Source organism: Momordica charantia (assembly GCF_013281855.1).
Source record: "Momordica charantia cultivar OHB3-1 chromosome 8 unlocalized genomic scaffold, Mcharantia_2.0 BLBB01000008.1, whole genome shotgun sequence".
Taxonomy (NCBI): Eukaryota; Viridiplantae; Streptophyta; class Magnoliopsida; order Cucurbitales; family Cucurbitaceae; genus Momordica; species Momordica charantia.
Window position 1 is genome coordinate 27864722 of NW_028275166.1, and position 17878 is coordinate 27882599.

A 17878-nucleotide genomic window follows, 5' to 3' on the forward strand; every position below is an offset into this window, starting at 1 on the left:
AAAGAGACAAAATCTTTATTAGTATAAAGTCTTTTAGGTAAAATTAGATGCACGAGCTTATGCTCAAAGTAGACAAATATCATAACGCTATGAAAATTTAATATAAAGATTTAGTATTTAGCTTTACTTCTTGTTACAATGTTATCTATATCGATCAATTATGACTAATTTTCTCGTAATAACGTGGGTTCAAGTTCAACTGAAGAAATAGATGTTGACTTACCTGTAATTCAAATGATTAAATATTAATATCTTTTTACAAGCTTACATAAAAAAAAGTTTGAGTTTACTATATTTTTTATTGGTAATGTAAAAATTTTAAAAATTGAGATAATAAATACTTTTGTGTATATATTTGGTGTATGAGTTAATTACTTACTCTGAATTTGCTAAGCCTACTACAAATCTAGTCAATCAAGTTACATGAAGGTCGAGTTTGGATGGGATTTGAAAGAACAAAAAAGAGTTGTCAGCCCATGAAAAAAATTTATGAAATTTTTTTATAATGTTGGATTATATAATTAAAAGTGATTTGAAAATTATATCAGAACATCAATTTGCTTTTAAGAAACCCTTATTTTTATATGTAAAAGAGAAGAAGTGCTTTTTACTTAAAATCATTTCTTAAACTATCTTAGATTTCAAACATATTTAATGGTGGGTAGAAGATTTTTACTTCCCATTTGGGAAGTATTCTACTCTGAATAAGAATAATACTTTGTCGTTCAAAATTTTTATTGTCCACCACTAAATTTTTTTACCATTGTTTATTTTCTACAATTAAAAAAAAATTCCATCTATATATTTGTCTCTTCTACCTATCAAAAACTTAATAGTATGCGATTAGATTTTTGTTGTCCAATCATAGAAATTATCTTTCAATATAAATACGTTGGAGAGTACAATACGACTTAAAGATCCATATACAAGATATTTCTCCATAATCCTAAAAATATGAAGTGGTCGACTTTTGAAGCCATTTATCACCTGATAGTTTTGACAGACTCCCATTGGTTGAAGGAAACGCCATATGCCGAGATGAAGAGTCCAACCTAAGGTAACGCACCTAACGAATTTGCCAACTATCTAACATAACTGTTACACGAGCTCCACAGTAGACACCCTATAAATAGGAGTGCTATTTTTTTGACTTTAGATATGTAATCTGAATCCTCGGCTTGAGATCCAAAGCCGACTTCTTAGTGACATGAGTATCGGAGTATTTGCTTCATTTGTCTCACTAAATTCCCTTATGAAGCTCGACCATATCCAATCTTATCAATTCTTGAGTTAGATCAAAATTCACCATAAACAAAATAGGACAATTATTAGACGTTTATCAGTCACAATATCAATCTTACCTCCTTATAACTATCACTAAAAATATGATAGCTCTTTATTTATAAAGAAATAGAAAAAAAATATTTTTTTCTACATTCTCTGTCCTATTTATCATAAATTTAACGATGATGTGTAAGAGATAAGGTGTTAATCGGTAATTACATATCACACATATAAATAATATCATATTTAAATCTATGAGTAGTCTCATGTCATAGTCCGACATCCCCATCCATTAAAGCCATCCAAAAAAAAGAAAAAATTCCTATTTATCCAACTTTTAATTGATGTACCCAAATCTCTCTCTCTCTTCTATTTAATCCCACGCTGAAAATCACAGCCTTCCCATCAAATTAAAAACTCCACTTCTTCACTTTCGTCCGCCGCTCGTCACGGCGGCGCGGCAGCCACCAGCCATGGCGAAAACTCCGATCTGCACACCCACGGCGTCGTTTCTTCTTCTAATAATCTCCGTGGCAGCCATTTCTCCGGCCCATGGAGGTGAGGACGACGCCTCCGCCGCCGCCGATAGAATCTGGGAACTCCCCGGGCAGCCCAAGGTGTCTTTCCGGCAGTTCTCCGGCTACGTCACCGTGAACCGGGGCGCCGGTCGAGCCCTCTTCTACTGGCTCACTGAATCCCCCCTTCACCCCCTCAACAACCCCCTCGTCATTTGGCTCAATGGAGGTCAGCTCTCATTTTTTAAGACTCCGATGACCATTTCCTTGTTTGTTTTCTATTATTTAAAATTAATTAAAACTGATTTTTTAGTACAGCATGCGAAAGTTCAACATCAAACTCACTCCCGAAAATATATAACCAATTACTGCATAGTCACTTTGATATTAACACTATTTTTTAGTTCGGTGTGTTTTATCATTTTCAAAAGTAATTTTAAAATATTTATTTTTATTTTTAAAATTTTACCCATAATTCAAATATATTTTGAAAAGTGGTTAATGAAATTGTACAAAACAAACCTGACATATTAGAATCTGTTTCATAATATTTCTGTTACTGAGTTCTGCTCCCTAATTTTTAATAAAAAAAACATTATATACCCAACACTCATGGAGTAAAAATGATAGAACTATGTAGTTTAATTTATGTTTTGAGACAAATTGAAAAGCAAAAAAAGAAACTCTTTTTTTATAACAATTTTGAGAATGTTTACGAAGAATAAGATACAAGAATCATAAATAGTTGTTAAGGATTATGTTTCTTAACAAAATTGAATCGTCGTTGACTGAGACCCAACCAATAAAGCAATTATTATCAAACTAGGAGAAAGAACCATAAATTTTACTAAAAAGGTGAAATTTTATAGCGGTAAGTAAGAGATTTTCTATTTTTTTATTTTTTTAGTTTTTTAGTTCAATCAATGTGAGGTGAGTGCTTCAATCTTTAATCTTAAAATTAGGATTGGTAATTAGAGATAAAACTGCACAAAAAAAAAAAAACTTCTTAATTCTTTTTTTTTATATTGATATTTTCGTAAGGATACATCCACATTTTCTATGGATATTTTAACCAAGGAGGAGACAGAGACTCAAAACAAAAACAAACAAAAATCAACCTAAATGGACAGTAAAATTTAAAATCTTTGTACCGTAGAAAGAATAACCTTCTCTTGTTTTTTTTTTCTCTCTCTCTCTCTATATATTTAGATAAGTTTATTTTTTCTTTTTCTTTTTTTAATAGAGAAAGAAATTTAAGAGAGTCTGGGGACTGTTACATCGGCTGTTTTAGGGTAACATGATTTTCAATACCACATTTATTAATTCATTCATTCATTTTTCTTAAATTATAAATTTCCGTCATGCTTCTCTACTTTGAAAAGTCTCTCTAGTCCATCTATTAGTCGAAAATTAATTTTGGAGACTTCAATATTAATTTTTGTTTATTTTCCCCTAAATATGGTGGTATAATTATCCGTTGCCGACAAGAAAAAAATAAAAAAGAAAACAGAGAAATTCTTGGGACTGTGTAAAAACTTTAATTGCTGCTCTGAAAATGAAAGGATTTTATTGAAGATTTTGTTGTTGTTGTTTTTTTTTTTTTGTGGGGGGGTTAAAATTTAGCCGTTTGGGGTAGGGTTTAGTTAGTTTTGTTCACAGAGAGAGAGGAGAGAGAAAGTGCCCTAAAAAATCTAGAGAGAGAGAGAGAGAGGGTTCTTCCAACTTCACTGGCCTACTGTCTGGCTTGGAATGAATAATTATGATCCAACCACCAGTAGCCTGCTGTACAAACCAATACCAAATACACATCCTATAAATAATTATATAATATTTCTTTCTATTATTTTTTCGATAAGTACGTAGTTCAAAACACATTGACATATTAAGACTAATTTCTATAATTATTTTTTTTTTGAAATATTATTTACTTGTTGCTCGTCGACCTAAAAACCATAGGGGTCTTTAAATTTTCATAAATACACATTGTGTTATTTTATAATTATTGTATTTAATAAAATAAATACCTGTTTTGGAATTTAATACAAAATTAGCAATAAACGGACATTAGTACAAAATAAAATAAACTACAAGGACTAGAATTTAAAACATTCCAAACAAAAAAAAGCTATATATTTAGGTTAGGACTAAGGTGATTTTGGTATGACTTCTTAAACAGTCATAAACTTTTTTTAATTAATTAATTAAACTTGTGTTTAATATGTAATTTTAAAAAGTGTATTTAGAGGATTTTAAAATTTCAATTTTGTGGGTCTAATAAGTCTTTTTTAGATATATTCAACATTTTTTAGAATTTGCACAGTTACACGACACAAAATTGAAAAGCTTGAGATTATGGAACATAAAATTCAATTTTATGTCTGATAGATTCTTAAACTTTAGAAAATGTTGAATTGACCGGAGATATTAGGCGCAACAACACAATATCAAAAATTTAGGAAAGTATTAAACATGACTTTGAAAGTTGACCAAAATTTGTAATTCATTATTACAAGATTAATCCTTTTAACTTACACTGTTATATCAAATACGTCCTTAGACCTCAAATTTTGTATCTAATCAAATCTCTAACTTATCGGTCAATTTTTAAATTTCCAAGAACTTGTTGAACATATAATCGAAGGTTTAAGACATTTCTTAGACGCAACATTAAGAGTTTAGTAGTCTATTAGTCACTCTTTAAACTTCAAGAACTTACTAGACACAATTGTCGAAATTCATGGACCAAACTTAGAAAACTATCTAGGTATTTATCCTTCATCCCCTTCTTCTGCTTACCACCATTAAATTTTCGACAAGTAGGAGAAAAAAATGCAGAACGGAGGAAACCTTTTCTAAAAACTGTCAAATCTTTATCAATGATCAACACAAAGATAGATACTAATCGATACGTGAAATCAAACTTGTAATTTAACATTTTCTTTTTAGTTTGTGGTGGGGTAAGAGTTTGAAAGAAAGGGAAGAAAAAACAAGAGGTGCATCATAATAAATTTAAAGGACAAGAGGCAGCTGCCATTTATGTAATGTTAGGCATCTTGTCAGCATTCATTGGGTGCACACCATCAATGCCCACCCCTCTATTAAATCCAACCCTCCACTCCTTCCCTTTTCCTTAAATTCTCCATTTTTATATACACCCCCACTTCATTTCATTCATCTTCCTTTTTCATTTGTGTTTCATATTTATGGTTAGGCATAATGGAATCATACGAGTTTCTTTACAACTAAATGTTCGGGAGATTATTAGTCCAAAAGTATGTATTAATTGTTGTAATACTATGCTTAATAATTTTACCAACATGAACATATATAGTTCCATTGTTAGAACTTCTAGCATTCATTTAAGATTAAAGGTTCAGATCTTGACTCCACGTTTGTTGTACTAAAAATACTCTTCATGTTTTTGAGATTGAACTTTGTAGTTTTGTACTTTTGAGATGTCGAGTTTTGTTGATTGGAAAGTATTTGGCTCTTCAACCGTAAGGAGCAAATTTTGTCCTCACCACCGTTTAATAAAGTCTTTGCTTTTGCATTTATCTATCTTAATTGTCAAATATTTAATAGTTGAGAGAACAAGATTACTCTCATTAAGTAGCCAAGTATTTTACTTATTGATTTTAGTCCCTATATTTTTTTAAAGTGACAATTTTCGTCACTTTAAACATTTTCATCTCAATCTCTTCGATCACAAGGACGTTTTGCTCGTAAAATTTCATGAAATGTAGCGAAAAAAATATATATATATAATTAAAAAAAATTAAATATATTTGTTTTCGAGAGAAAATTGATTTTGGAGTAAAGAGGAAGTAATTGTTGCATAATTATTTGAGTTGCTTGACATGGCCATGACATTTAAGTTTACTGTTGACCGGCAGTCCCGGTCATATCACGTGGGACCCATAAGAAGATTACTCTGACGGAGGTTTTTGATTGGACGGTCACTTGTCAGGTCCCGGTTGCTCCTCCATAGCCTATGGAGCTTCGGAAGAGATTGGTCCATTTAGAATCAACAAGACGGCCAATGGCCTTCTCCCCAACAAGTTCTCTTGGAACTCCATTGCCAACCTCCTCTTCCTCGAAACCCCCGCCGGCGTCGGCTTCTCCTATTCCAACCGCTCCTCCGACTTGCTCGACACCGGCGACCGACGCACCGGTATGCTACCCTCTTCTCCATCCTTTACTTGAATTATTCGTCGAACTTTTGAAATTAGTTTTGAAGTAAAAAGTTTCACTTCTATTATTGATCTTTAGAATTGATTGGTCGTAGACAATTTAACTGAAAATGTGACAAAATATTGATAACGAGAACCATTATTTTTCGAGCCATGTTTACAGTGGAATTCTTAACTTATTCCTAAATTAGTGATTGGTTATTGCTACCTATTATGCCCTTCATTTTTTCTTTGTTTACAACTTAGAAACTACATTATTTTTGTCACTCGTCCTAATAATCTTCAGGAGCATATTTGAATAATTATAAATTCTCATTATAGAAGCAAAACATTTCAAAAGACGGGTATAATTGAAAATAAATTCAAAATTCCAAGGGTATTTTTGCATTATTTAACATAAATTTAATTATACGTACAATATTTTTCTAAAATTTTTGTTTTTAAATAATTTTAATAATGTTGGTTATTATGTTGAATTTTTTTTTTTGTGATATTAATTTATTATTAACTTAGATATTGATTAAATAAGAGTGATTGCGATTGACCTAAATAATCTAGATTTGATTTTTTAATTCCTATTTTTGTTGTATGTGATCTAATGTTAGATTTGTAGCTTTTATAAAAAAAAAAAAAAAAGTTAGATTTGTTGCTACTCTTAGAAAATCTAAATTATATTAAACTTAAATCAACATGAGTTTTTAGTCTCTGTCACTGTCAGTTCAATGGTCATTGGGTCACCTCTGTTATATCATTCAACCTTCTTTTTTATTTTGTTTAGAATTTTTTTTATAATTAATAAATTCATAATAGTTCTTTCTAATTTTTTATTAAAATTAGCCGCGTTAAACTAAGATGAAATAATACTTAGTCAATTAAAAAAATTAAAATATAAAAAAATTTGTCAAAAGAAAAAAACTTGAAATTTTTGTAACTTATTCAGATGTTGAGGAATTAGAAAGTTTTCTCTTTTTAGATAATTCTTTTCGTCTAGATTTACACTAGTTGAATGAGTATTATGTCATAAAAATTTATCATCAATCAAATGTAATATTTACTTGTAGTGAAAAAAAAATAAATTGAAAAATGTTAAAACAAGTAGAAATTAAAATATATATTTAGCTTAGGAAAAATAAATTTATATTTTATATTGTAACAAATTCTTTAGACAAATTTCCAAAAAGTTAAATTTTTGAGTTTACAGGCTACAGATTAGAGTTGTCACTTCAGTACTTCACCATCAATTTCATGAAAACAAAAACTTTTTGGAAAATTCTTTTTTAAATTTCAACAGCTGAAATTCTTGAATGAGAAAAAAGAAATAGTTGACCAATCTTTTTAAAAATCTGGCATGGCTACTATGCGTCACATCGTATAGTTAATTAATTTCGTGTGAGCGTGAACCGTGGTTGTCACCATCACCCTTGATGGAGGTCAGGTCAGGGAAAATGGACGGCTAGGATTCATCAGTGCGGCAGATTGGAGAACAAGTAAATTGGAGGGTGGCGATGGGTTTGATGGTTCTGTATCTTTAAATACTACTTAAGATTTCGATCCATTTTGATTTTTCTATTCTTAAAATATTTTCTACTTTCAAAATATTTTCATTTTAGTCTGTACTTTTTTAAACTTCTAATTTGATTGATTGATTTTTATCTTATTTATTTCAATCGTAATTTTACTTAGATGTTTCATTTAGTTAATTTTTAAAAATGTAATCATAAATTTATATTTAAAGATTTTGACTGGATTTAGAATTCAGTTTCAAGTTTTGTAAATTGAGACTAAACCAATAACTTTCTAAAAATAAAGGAAAAAAATAGATATAATACACGTTACTCAAACGAGCGAAAATTGGGAGCATAAAAATTAAAATAAATAAAAAAAATTGTAGCTCAGCGGAGTAATATTTCTTTTATCTCAAAATTTAAATCTCAAATCTTTAAAAGAAGAATCTATATATCTAAATTTAAGATTAAATTAATATTTTTATTTTGATCTCTTTACTTTCTGGCTTATTCTGCTTTGGTTTTTATATCATCAAATGCTATGTTTTAATTTTTCAATTTTTGTAAAATATTTTTTTGTCTTTATTATTACATTTTTGTATTTGTATTTATTGGAATTATCAATTTTCAAATTTTTTTAATGCAACATGTGGTGTGGCGATCTAAATTTACAAGGTGGGTATAGGTTTAAGTTGGCCAAATTTTCAAATTTAAAACTAGATAAATCAACATTTACATATAATTTCTATGAAATGCACGATTTTAATTACATGGTGAGGAGTAAAATTGATTTTCGAGTTAAAATTTAAATAATCAAGATAAAAATATTGAATGTAGGAACCAAAAAAAAATAATAATAATAATAATTGTGAATTTATTTTTTGCATCGCTTGTGATTTTTGGCTCTTTTTGCCATGTTAATTAGCAAAAATACATTAGTATAGCTGATTATATGTTTAGTTTCATTTGAAACAAAGTTTAGTTTGCCCTGTTGTTAGATAATCATTGAACAGTATCTTTTATAGAAAAATAATAGTGATTTTTTTTTCAAATAACGGAAAAATTAAGAAAGATCATTAGTGAAGCTCCAAGTACATCTGTTGAGTTATTTCTATTGATTCTGGTGATTTTATGAACAGTTATTTATTTATTTTAAATTTTAATAATACTAAGAATTGATTTATGAACTTTGAATAATTTAGTTAAAAGTAGGATTGAAAGAATTTGTTGAACACTGACATTGCACAGTGGGAAGTACTCAGAATATTTTCTTTTGGAAGCAAAAGTTTCAATCACTCTGCATTTTCTCCAACCTGACTTTGTTGTTGAACATTGTTTCAGCCAAGGACTCTCTGGAATTCCTCGTACGATGGCTCGAACGTTTCCCCCGATACAAGACCCGGGACGTTTTTCTAACCGGAGAAAGCTATGCTGGCCACTACGTTCCCCAGCTCGCCAGGGAGATCTTGGCCTACAATGCAAAGTCCTCCCACCCTATTCGTCTCAAGGGAATCATGGTATCTCGCCCCTTCCCTAGCCTTTCGAGTCATCATCCTTTCCTCTTGTCATTCACTATGCATCCATTCCTACAACGTAGAGATTTAAACAATCGATTAGAAGTGGAGAAAATCTCAACTCGAAGTAAAGTAAAACATTTTATCCATAGAATGAGGGCCATGTAAAAGTTTGCATTTTGATGAGGGTAAGTGAATGAAATGCAGGTTGGGAATGCAGTGACAGACAACTACTACGATAACTTGGGGACGGTCACGTACTGGTGGAGCCACGCCATGATCTCCGATAAGACATACCATGAGCTCATTAACACTTGCGATTTTAGTCGACAGAAGGAATCAAATGAATGTGAGTCCTTGTACACCTATGCCATGGATAAAGAGTTTGGGAACATTGATCAATACAACATTTATGCACCTCCTTGCAACAATTCGGATGGTAGCCTCGCAACCCGCCAGAGTACTATGCGATTGCCTCACCGTCCTCACCGGGTATCTGTATTCTGTTTATATTATAAACTGAAATCGATGATGTTAATCAAAGGGAAGTAAAAGAAGTGATCAAATTATTAACCTTGCTGTCATAAACTATCAGGCATTCAGGAAATTTTCAGGCTACGATCCTTGTACCGAGAAATACGCCGAAATATACTACAATCGGCCTGACGTACAGAAGGCTCTTCATGCCAACATAACAAACATTCCATATAGATGGACTGCTTGCAGGTAAATTTAAATCCATGTTGCATCAGTTTCCATTGAATATAATATCCTCACAATTATATTTGTTGTCATGAACAAACAACCCTTTGTTTCTGTGCAGCGAAATTTTGAATCGGAATTGGAACGACACCGATGTATCCATACTTCCAATCTACTGGGAGCTGATATCAAGTGGCATAAGAGTTTGGATCTTCAGGTACCACTTTCTAGATGTGTGATATGATAACCGTGAGTACACTGCAGCTAATCTCATAGAACTACCAATACTCGGTTGTTAGGAAAACTCGTAGAATTTTAACACCCTATGCAGGTAGTCATAGTTTGAACCCATACTTCCAAAGACTACTAGGCCAAACCGTAGTAGTTAAATCTCAAAATCCATCAATAAATCGTGCTATGATACTTTAGCATGTTCCATTTCTCTGGGGCATTTTATCAAACACCTGATGCGCCATTTTCTTGGAAACAATTTGCAGCGGAGATGTGGATTCAGTGGTGCCTGTAACAGCCACAAGATATTCGATTTCACAGCTGAAATTAACTACAAAAGTTCCATGGTACCCATGGTATGTCAAAAACCAGGTCAGTTTCCACCCTCTCTCGATCTCAACATGAACATCAAAATTCAAAATACCCAATTCAAGAAACCAAAATCGATGATTATTAAGTGGAATTTTCCTTGGTCTTGATGAAGGTGGGAGGGTGGACAGAGGTTTACGAAGGGCTTACCTTTGCAACAGTGAGAGGGGCAGGGCATGAAGTTCCATTGTTCAAACCAAGAGCTGCTCTTCAGCTTTTCAAATCATTCATCAAAGGGGAACCGCTGCCAAAGTCTTGAAATGAAATCCATTTTCAACTAATTTTTCTCTTTAGAAGAAAGGAAATTTGCTGAAATGTAACGTGTTATTCTTTTTTCAAGTGTTGGAAAGTTTGGGGTTTGGGGGGAAAGCAAAAGAATAGGAGAAATTTGAGTTGGAGAAGTTGATAGAAAAGAGGCATAGTTGAATTGAATATCAAAGAATGGGTTTGTTATGTAATTGTGCATTTCTTTTAAATCATATTATTCTAAATGTCACTAATCTCCTTTCTAAGTTTGTGAAATTCTGATTAAAAAAAATTAACAAAAATCAGGTCTCAATAAATAAATAAATATATATATAAGTGTTGCTTAATATGGATCTTCAAATACATGAAAATAGTCCAAGTGATTTGTTAATTGTTTGAAGTCTTGAAGTGATGTAAGGGTTTAGTCTTCATAGTTCAAGAAATCAATCTCGACAAATATTCGATAAGAAATATTTGACACGTTAATAGTATGTCAAATGGTAAAAATGAGAGAAGCATTTAATACTATTATAGTATTAGAAATTCTCTCACTAAACCAATTTCAAACGGTTTAAACATATATCATTTTTTTCTAATCACATGCTCACGTTAAGAGTAGGACCCATTTGGTATGTTCAGTTAAAAAATAATAATAATAAAATTGCGAGTTTAGTCTCTAAACATTTATTTTTTGTCTAGTGGGCTATTAAACTTTAAAATATCTTCTCTTAAAACTTTCAATTTTGTATCTAATTAGAAATGTCTAATAAGTTTATTAACTTTTAATTTTGTGCCTAATAAATCTTTAACATATTCAAAATTCTTAAAATTAACTAGTCTCCCAAAGTTTCACGCCCCTCATTTTGTCCTTCTTTCTCTCTCTCCCATTAAAAGGGAGACTGAAGCCCTATAATCAAGTACGTAATTTCTCACATGGAAATCCTACTGCTTCATACCCGTCCCAAGTTCTAATTATGCAATCGACAGGTGAGTACAAGTCCTACCAGAGTTTGAAGATGATGATGATGTACACCCACGTGATACCTATGTTACACTTGCACAGAAATCGACATACATATATACTTAAATACAGAAGAAGATGACTTTTTGGTTAATGATATATATTTTAACCGCATTCAAAAGGATAGAAAACCTTATTCTTAAAAAACAAGTAGACATATTTCATTTGGACTCTATTTTAGGTCATTTTGTCAAAATACTCGTATATGTTTCTCTTATTTATCATTTAACATATCATTAAATAATATATTATTTTGTGGAATCTACACCGTTATTATATGGTCTTGATTTGGCAAACAATAGTATAAATTTTTTCATACTGTTGTAGTATTATAAATTATTCCAATTCAAAAGAATTATTTTGTTTTTTTTTCTCAAATCACATGTCAAATATATTAACAAAATAATAATCTAATAACGCAGTGACTTCTTAATTAACATTTAAAGTAAAGAGACGTGTGAGTACTAGAAGTCTTGAGTTACTATCTATCTTGAGGTGTGGAATCTTACAACACAGTGTTGTCTAACTCAGACAACAAGTTCCAACCACAGGGATTTCGACTTTTTAATTTAACCAAAAAAGAATTTCAACTTCAAAAAATAAATGATTCATTGCGCCTAACTTTCGTTTTCCCATCATGACACAAATAGTAAGAACTTTGAACACATGATTGATTGGTAAAGTTTATCCTCCTCAAAAGTTGGGTGAAAGTGAAAACCAGAACTCGCTCTCAAAACACCGTAGACAAATTACATTTCCAAATTCATATCCTTCGTCAACAAATACTGAATACTGACCATTCCATTCCAGATTTCCATCTAATAAATAAACCCATTTCTTCCATTTCCCTCAATTTTATATTCCTCCCCACGTCCTCCATTGGAAGATCCCTCGAAATTCTACAGCATTTTCCTCTCCTGCACAGAAGAAAGCCCACAAAACTTCAAAATCCCGAGACCCATCTCTCAGATTTCCAGATTCGCAGCTTCTTCAGCGCCATTTTTGTTCTCTTAACTTCAGGGTACGTTTTCTTTTTCTTTTTTGCTCTGAATCAAGCGATCGATTTCGATCTTTTAGGTCTTCTGCTAGAAACTTCTTCCTCCTGTTGATCTTTTTTGACTACTTTTTCCCCTTTAGTTCATTATCTTGCTACTCAAAAGCCCTTTCCCCCGTTTCTTAGTTTGTCTGAATTTGGGTTCTGCAGGAGCTTTGACTCTGTTTTGAGCTGTGGGCAATTCAGGGTTTGAGCTTAATCCGTTGAAGTCTTTTGTTGATTGTTGTTCTGTTGGGCTGTGTTGGTTTTGTTGATTGGGGAATATGGGGGAGTGTGGGTGTTTGGTTTCAGAGCTTGGAGGAGAGAAACAGCTCATTGCTGCTGCTAATTTCATTATTAAGGCTTTAGGTTCTGACATAACCATTTCAGATGATGCAAAGAAGGTTTTGGCCGATCTTTGCACAGAGTTATCTTTAGTTGTTTCACGGAATCAGCGAGCCGATGTTGTCGAAATCGAAGTCGAGGGGACGGAGATTGGGGAAGTTGAAGAGATTGAGAGTAGGCTTAAAGTAGTGCAGGAGAAAATCATGGTTTGGGAAGCAGATCAGTCCATGATATGGGACTCTGCTGCTCCGGATGATGCTTCGGAGTATCTGAACGCTGCAGATGAAGCCCGGGAATTGGTTAGCAAGTTGGAGGGTTTGTGTTTGAGTAAAGATGAAGGAGATTTTGAACTGTCGAGGAAGGCGCACGATGTTCTTCAAACGGCTATGGCAAGGCTTGAGGAAGAGTTTAGGCACTTGCTTGCTAGAAGTAGCCTTGAATTTCAGCTTGAGAGTGTGTCTGTGCACTCCACGGAAGATGCTGTGGATGATGGATCGACACACTTATATCGAGATGAATCGTTTGAGGCTTCGGTTCGGAGTAGTAGTGTTGGCAGAAACTTGGAGAATTCTATCATCGATTTGGTCAACCCAGATGCGGTTTGTGAGCTCATGGGCATAGCAAATGTCATGTTCAAGTCTGGTTATGATCAGGAGTGCATCCAGGCTTACAATCATCTTCGTCGGGACGCTTTAAATGAGTGCCTCTTGACTCTTGAAATGGAGAAAATGAGCATTGAGGATGTGCTGAAAATGGATTGGGTTACCTTGAACTCGAAGATCAGGAAATGGAACCGAGCAATGAAGCGATTCGTGCGGGTCTATCTACCTAGCGAAAAATGCCTTTGTGATCAAATTTTTGGGGAGGAAGGATCGGTTAGTTTGACTTGTTTTGTTGAATCATCAAAGGCATCAATGCTGCAATTTCTGAACTTTGGCGAGGCCATGGCCATAGGCCCTCATACACCAGAAAAATTGAATCGCATTCTCGAAATGTATGAGGTCGTTGAAGAGCTTCTCTCGGATATCGATGCGTTATACTGTGATGAAGTTGGTTATCATGTTAGGATTGAGTATCATGATGTTCAAAAGAGTCTAGGACATTCTGTGAGAGCTACATTTCTCGAGTTCGGGAAAGCTATTGCGGCAAACACGTCACCGCACCCGTTTGCAGGCGGTGGAATCCATCATCTAACCAAATACGTGATGAATTACCTTATGATTCTTACTGATTATAGCGAATCCCTGAATTTTCTCCTCAAGGATGGAGAAGATATGTATCCCATTTCACCATCATGCTCTATGAATTCAAGTAGAGAAAGAGAAGAAGAAAGCGAAAGCAGAGGTTCGTGTTCAGGCGAGTTCTCCCCGATGGCTCGCCATTTTCGTTCGGTTGCTACAATTCTAGAGAATAACCTCGAGGAGAAGTCGAAGCAGTACAAAGATGCTGCTCTACAGCAATTCTTCTTGATGAACAACATACATTACATGGCTCAAAAGGTGAGGGGTTCGGAGCTTAGCCAGATATTCGGGGAGGATTGGATTCGTAAACACTACGGGAAGTTCCAGCAGCAGGCGATGAACTACGAGAGGGCTAGTTGGAATTCAATACTCTCATACCTTCGGGAGGATCCCGGTTCTAATTCGGAGTCGAAAAACGTGCTGAAAGAGAGGTTGCGCAGCTTCAATGTTGCTTTCGAGGAGATTTACAAAACCCAAACCTCGTGGATCATTCACGACTCTCGGCTTCGTGAAGATCTGCGGATCTCGACGTCGCTGAGGGTGATCCATGCATATAGAGCATTCTTTGGAAGGTGTAATAACCATGTAAGTGACAAGCTTATCAAGTACAGTCCAGATGATTTGGAGGGTTACCTTCTTGATCTCTTTGAGGGATCTCCAAAATCATTGCCCAACACCAATAGGAGGTGATTCTTCCAAAATGGCCTATTCACACTACTCATTCATCCTTGTAATTTTTCCTTCCATCTTATTATAATAAACTTTTCAATATAACACGAGAACTCAGTTATCGTGGTCATCCAACTTAGTACTATCATCGACCTTGCATAGTTTTATCATTAATCTTGTTATTTAAGTAGTAATTTTGATCTGTCTATTGGACGCACATTAACTGATTGGGTACATCGTGGTTGACAAATAGTTTATGAAAAAGATTGGGAATTTAGTCTTCGAATTTAGGGGAGTGAGTCAATTTTGACAGTAAACTTTCGATTTCATACATTTAAATTTTATACTTGAATAAGTGATGCAGTTAATATATCCTCGATTATTTAAGTTTTTTTTTTTCTTTTATTTGAAGATATATGACTAGATATAGGTGTTTTTATAGTTTGATGAAACTATTTTTCCAATGATTTTGTTATTTTAATTGCAATGGATGCTTTTATTTAGTTGGATATGGACATTTTGTTTCTAACATTGAGTGCTTTTTCTTTTCTTTTTTAATTCACTTGATTTTGTGATTAAATTCAAGTATTTTCATGAGTGATTTTGGACATTTCTTTTAACACAATTTTAGAATAAGTTGTGATGTCTATGAAATAGAAAATTCAAATTTAAAATCGACTCCCTCCTCACTTCAAACATAAAAATTCAACTTTTCCAATAATATTTAACATGTTGCCTTAAAAAGAGACCGATGTAAGTGTTTGGCTCTCACTTTTTTCTGCTATTTGATAATACTTAAAAAAAAATAAAATTAAAATTTCCAAACAGAACTGTCGATAGAAACTACAATAAAACAAACTACAACTCATCCGGAACATGATTCAACGGGTTAGAGACACATATCTTCAATGGATCGAAAGTGACCAAATTCTCCCTCTACCTCGTAGAATATGATTGATGTAGAAGGCAAAATGGTGCGTATACTTATAAAATTCTAGTGGTTACAAGAAAAAGTCCACACGGATTTCTTCATTAATTCAGACTGAGACTTGGAGTCTTGACTTAGCAAACAAATATTACATTTTTTTCTTTTTTCTTTTTTCTTTTTTTCTTTTTCTCCATTTTCACACTGCTTTTCAAATTTGAACATTCAAATCTAGTCAAAAACTGTTTTTCCTCATTTTTTTTTAACTAAAAAGATAAAAGTTTCTTTTTGGGAAAATATGGACTTCGACTTTATTTTGAACTTTGTAACAGTGTATCAATTTTTAATTATCTTAAACTTTCAATTTCATTAAATTGCACATTAAAACTTGAATAAGAGTTGTCATCTTCACCTTAAACTTCAAGGATTGTTTCGATTTTTACTCTACGATATATTTTTGTTTAAAAAAATCATTAAAAATGTATTCTTACGTGCTTTTTCAATTAATTTAAAACATCATGTATTTGATATGAAATTGGTAAAATTTAAAAAAAAAAAAAAACAAGAACAAAGAGTTTGTTTGTTTGTTTTTTTTTGTTGAAATTTGCAAGTTTTATTGGAGTTATTTTTTAGTCGATTTTGTGCATTAATCTGATCTAATTTTGTGCAAATTTAATTTTCATGAAGTTAGTGAGTTTTTCCTTTTAGCTTTTTATTTTAACAGTGGATGAATTGGCAAAAATATAAGAACTACGACAGTTCTTTGAGGTTATGGTCCAATTTATTGAAATTAAGAGTCTAGGATAAAAATTGATCAATCTAGCAAGTTTTAAATTTTGAATTTTTTTTTTTTCCTTCCTTTCATCGTTAATTTTTTCATTATTATCATTTCTTAAAAAGAAAAATGGTAAACGATTAGAAAAGGAAAATATCAAATGGAGTCGTGAGGAATGCAAATGCATGGAAAAGGTTGGGGGTATAAAAGTAAAATTGGATAGTCTAATAATGGGTCAAAATGGACTTTCTGTTTCTTGAGTCAACGTTTTGGAAATTTTGACTACTTCAAGGTCAATTAGCCTTTACTCACACTCCATAATAAATTTGAGGCAGCTGCTCTTGACATGGATGCAACCTAGAAAATGTCGATGTCAATTATTTAAATTTTTATATATATTCCTAAATATTTAGGGTACATTTGATACTATTTTGGTTTTTTATTTTTTTGTTATTATTTTATCCAGTAATTGTTGATGCTTGGATTCTGGTAGACCGACTTACTCCGTTCCATGCACCAAACTCGGATATTACGGGACCAGATACCTGCAAAATCGAACAAAACCCTAATCCAGTATGACGTCACTCACATTGGCTCCGATGCCTAAGTTAGCAAAATGAGAGATTACTAAACAAGTACGAGTTTACTTCTGGCTTACCTTCAAGGGGTGACCCCTCCCTATTTATAGTCGATTTGCCCCCTACGGTTTCTCAGGATGCCAACCCTAGGTTTGATAGTCGTGGGCTTTGGGTCGGGATGCCTCCAACATCGGTAGAGGAATGGGGACAGGGCTTGGCTTTGGGGCCCGAACTCCACACACTTGAAACAGAGAACGAGAGGGAAAAAGGAGAGCACCAAGGGCCTTCTCGACCTAAGGTCGAAAAGGGGTCGGAGCCTCGACGCCGAGGTGGGGTCGGCCCTTTGTTGGGCCGCCTCCGTGCCTTGGGTCAGCTCTGCTTGTCGATGGTCCCGATTGTCCTTCTTAATGTAGTCGTATTGCTCCATATATAACAGTAATAAATAAAAATAAAATTGTGTTGTCAATGATTTAAACCTCTAGTGCCGAAGCAGAGTACAAGGTACTCGCCCTTACTCTCTCTGAACTTTTATGCCTTTCTTACTTGCTAGGCGATCAAGAGGTGTCATTTCGCTATCAATTTATCCTGCACTGACACACTTGGCGACCAATCTTGTGTTCCATGCCTTCTCTAAGCACATAGAAGTATACTACCACTTCGTCCGTGACCTCGTGATCGCAGGCAAGTTGCTCATTCGACTTGTTGGCAGCAACAAGAAAGTGGCGGACATTTTCC

The 17878-nt window shown here is 33.3% G+C and overlaps 2 protein-coding genes and 1 long non-coding RNA gene across 4 annotated transcripts; 2 read left to right on the forward strand and 1 right to left on the reverse strand.

The window, feature by feature from the left end:
* The first annotated feature begins 1642 nt into the window (after positions 1 to 1642).
* On the forward strand, positions 1643 to 10822 carry SCPL25 (serine carboxypeptidase-like 25). Of its 2 annotated transcripts, none has more exons than XM_088127847.1 (8): positions 1643 to 2028; positions 5767 to 5970; positions 8836 to 9011; positions 9216 to 9500; positions 9604 to 9734; positions 9832 to 9927; positions 10198 to 10313; positions 10426 to 10822. In XM_088127847.1, the coding sequence occupies exons 1-8, from the start codon at positions 1758 to 1760 to the stop codon at positions 10488 to 10490; spliced, it is 1344 nt and encodes a 447-aa protein (XP_087983973.1). In that variant the 5' UTR covers positions 1643 to 1757; the 3' UTR covers positions 10491 to 10822. The 2 variants fall into 2 exon arrangements, with proteins under 2 accessions (XP_087983973.1, XP_022155083.2); XM_022299391.2 differs by having other exon boundaries at positions 1644 to 2028; positions 10208 to 10313.
* Positions 8674 to 10601, reverse strand: LOC148209886 (uncharacterized). Its single transcript, XR_015792920.1, has 4 exons — positions 10461 to 10601; positions 9583 to 10230; positions 9270 to 9504; positions 8674 to 9080 (listed from the first exon to the last, which is right to left on the reverse strand). It is a non-coding gene; the product is annotated as an uncharacterized LOC148209886 (long non-coding RNA).
* Positions 10823 to 12289: 1467 nt separating the features above from the next.
* On the forward strand, positions 12290 to 14995 carry EXO70E1 (exocyst subunit exo70 family protein E1). Its single transcript, XM_022299384.2, has 2 exons — positions 12290 to 12598; positions 12782 to 14995. Exon 2 carries the CDS (start codon positions 12895 to 12897, stop codon positions 14884 to 14886), a length of 1992 nt encoding a protein of 663 aa, XP_022155076.1. The 5' UTR covers positions 12290 to 12598; positions 12782 to 12894; the 3' UTR covers positions 14887 to 14995.
* The last annotated feature ends 2883 nt before the right edge of the window (positions 14996 to 17878 follow it).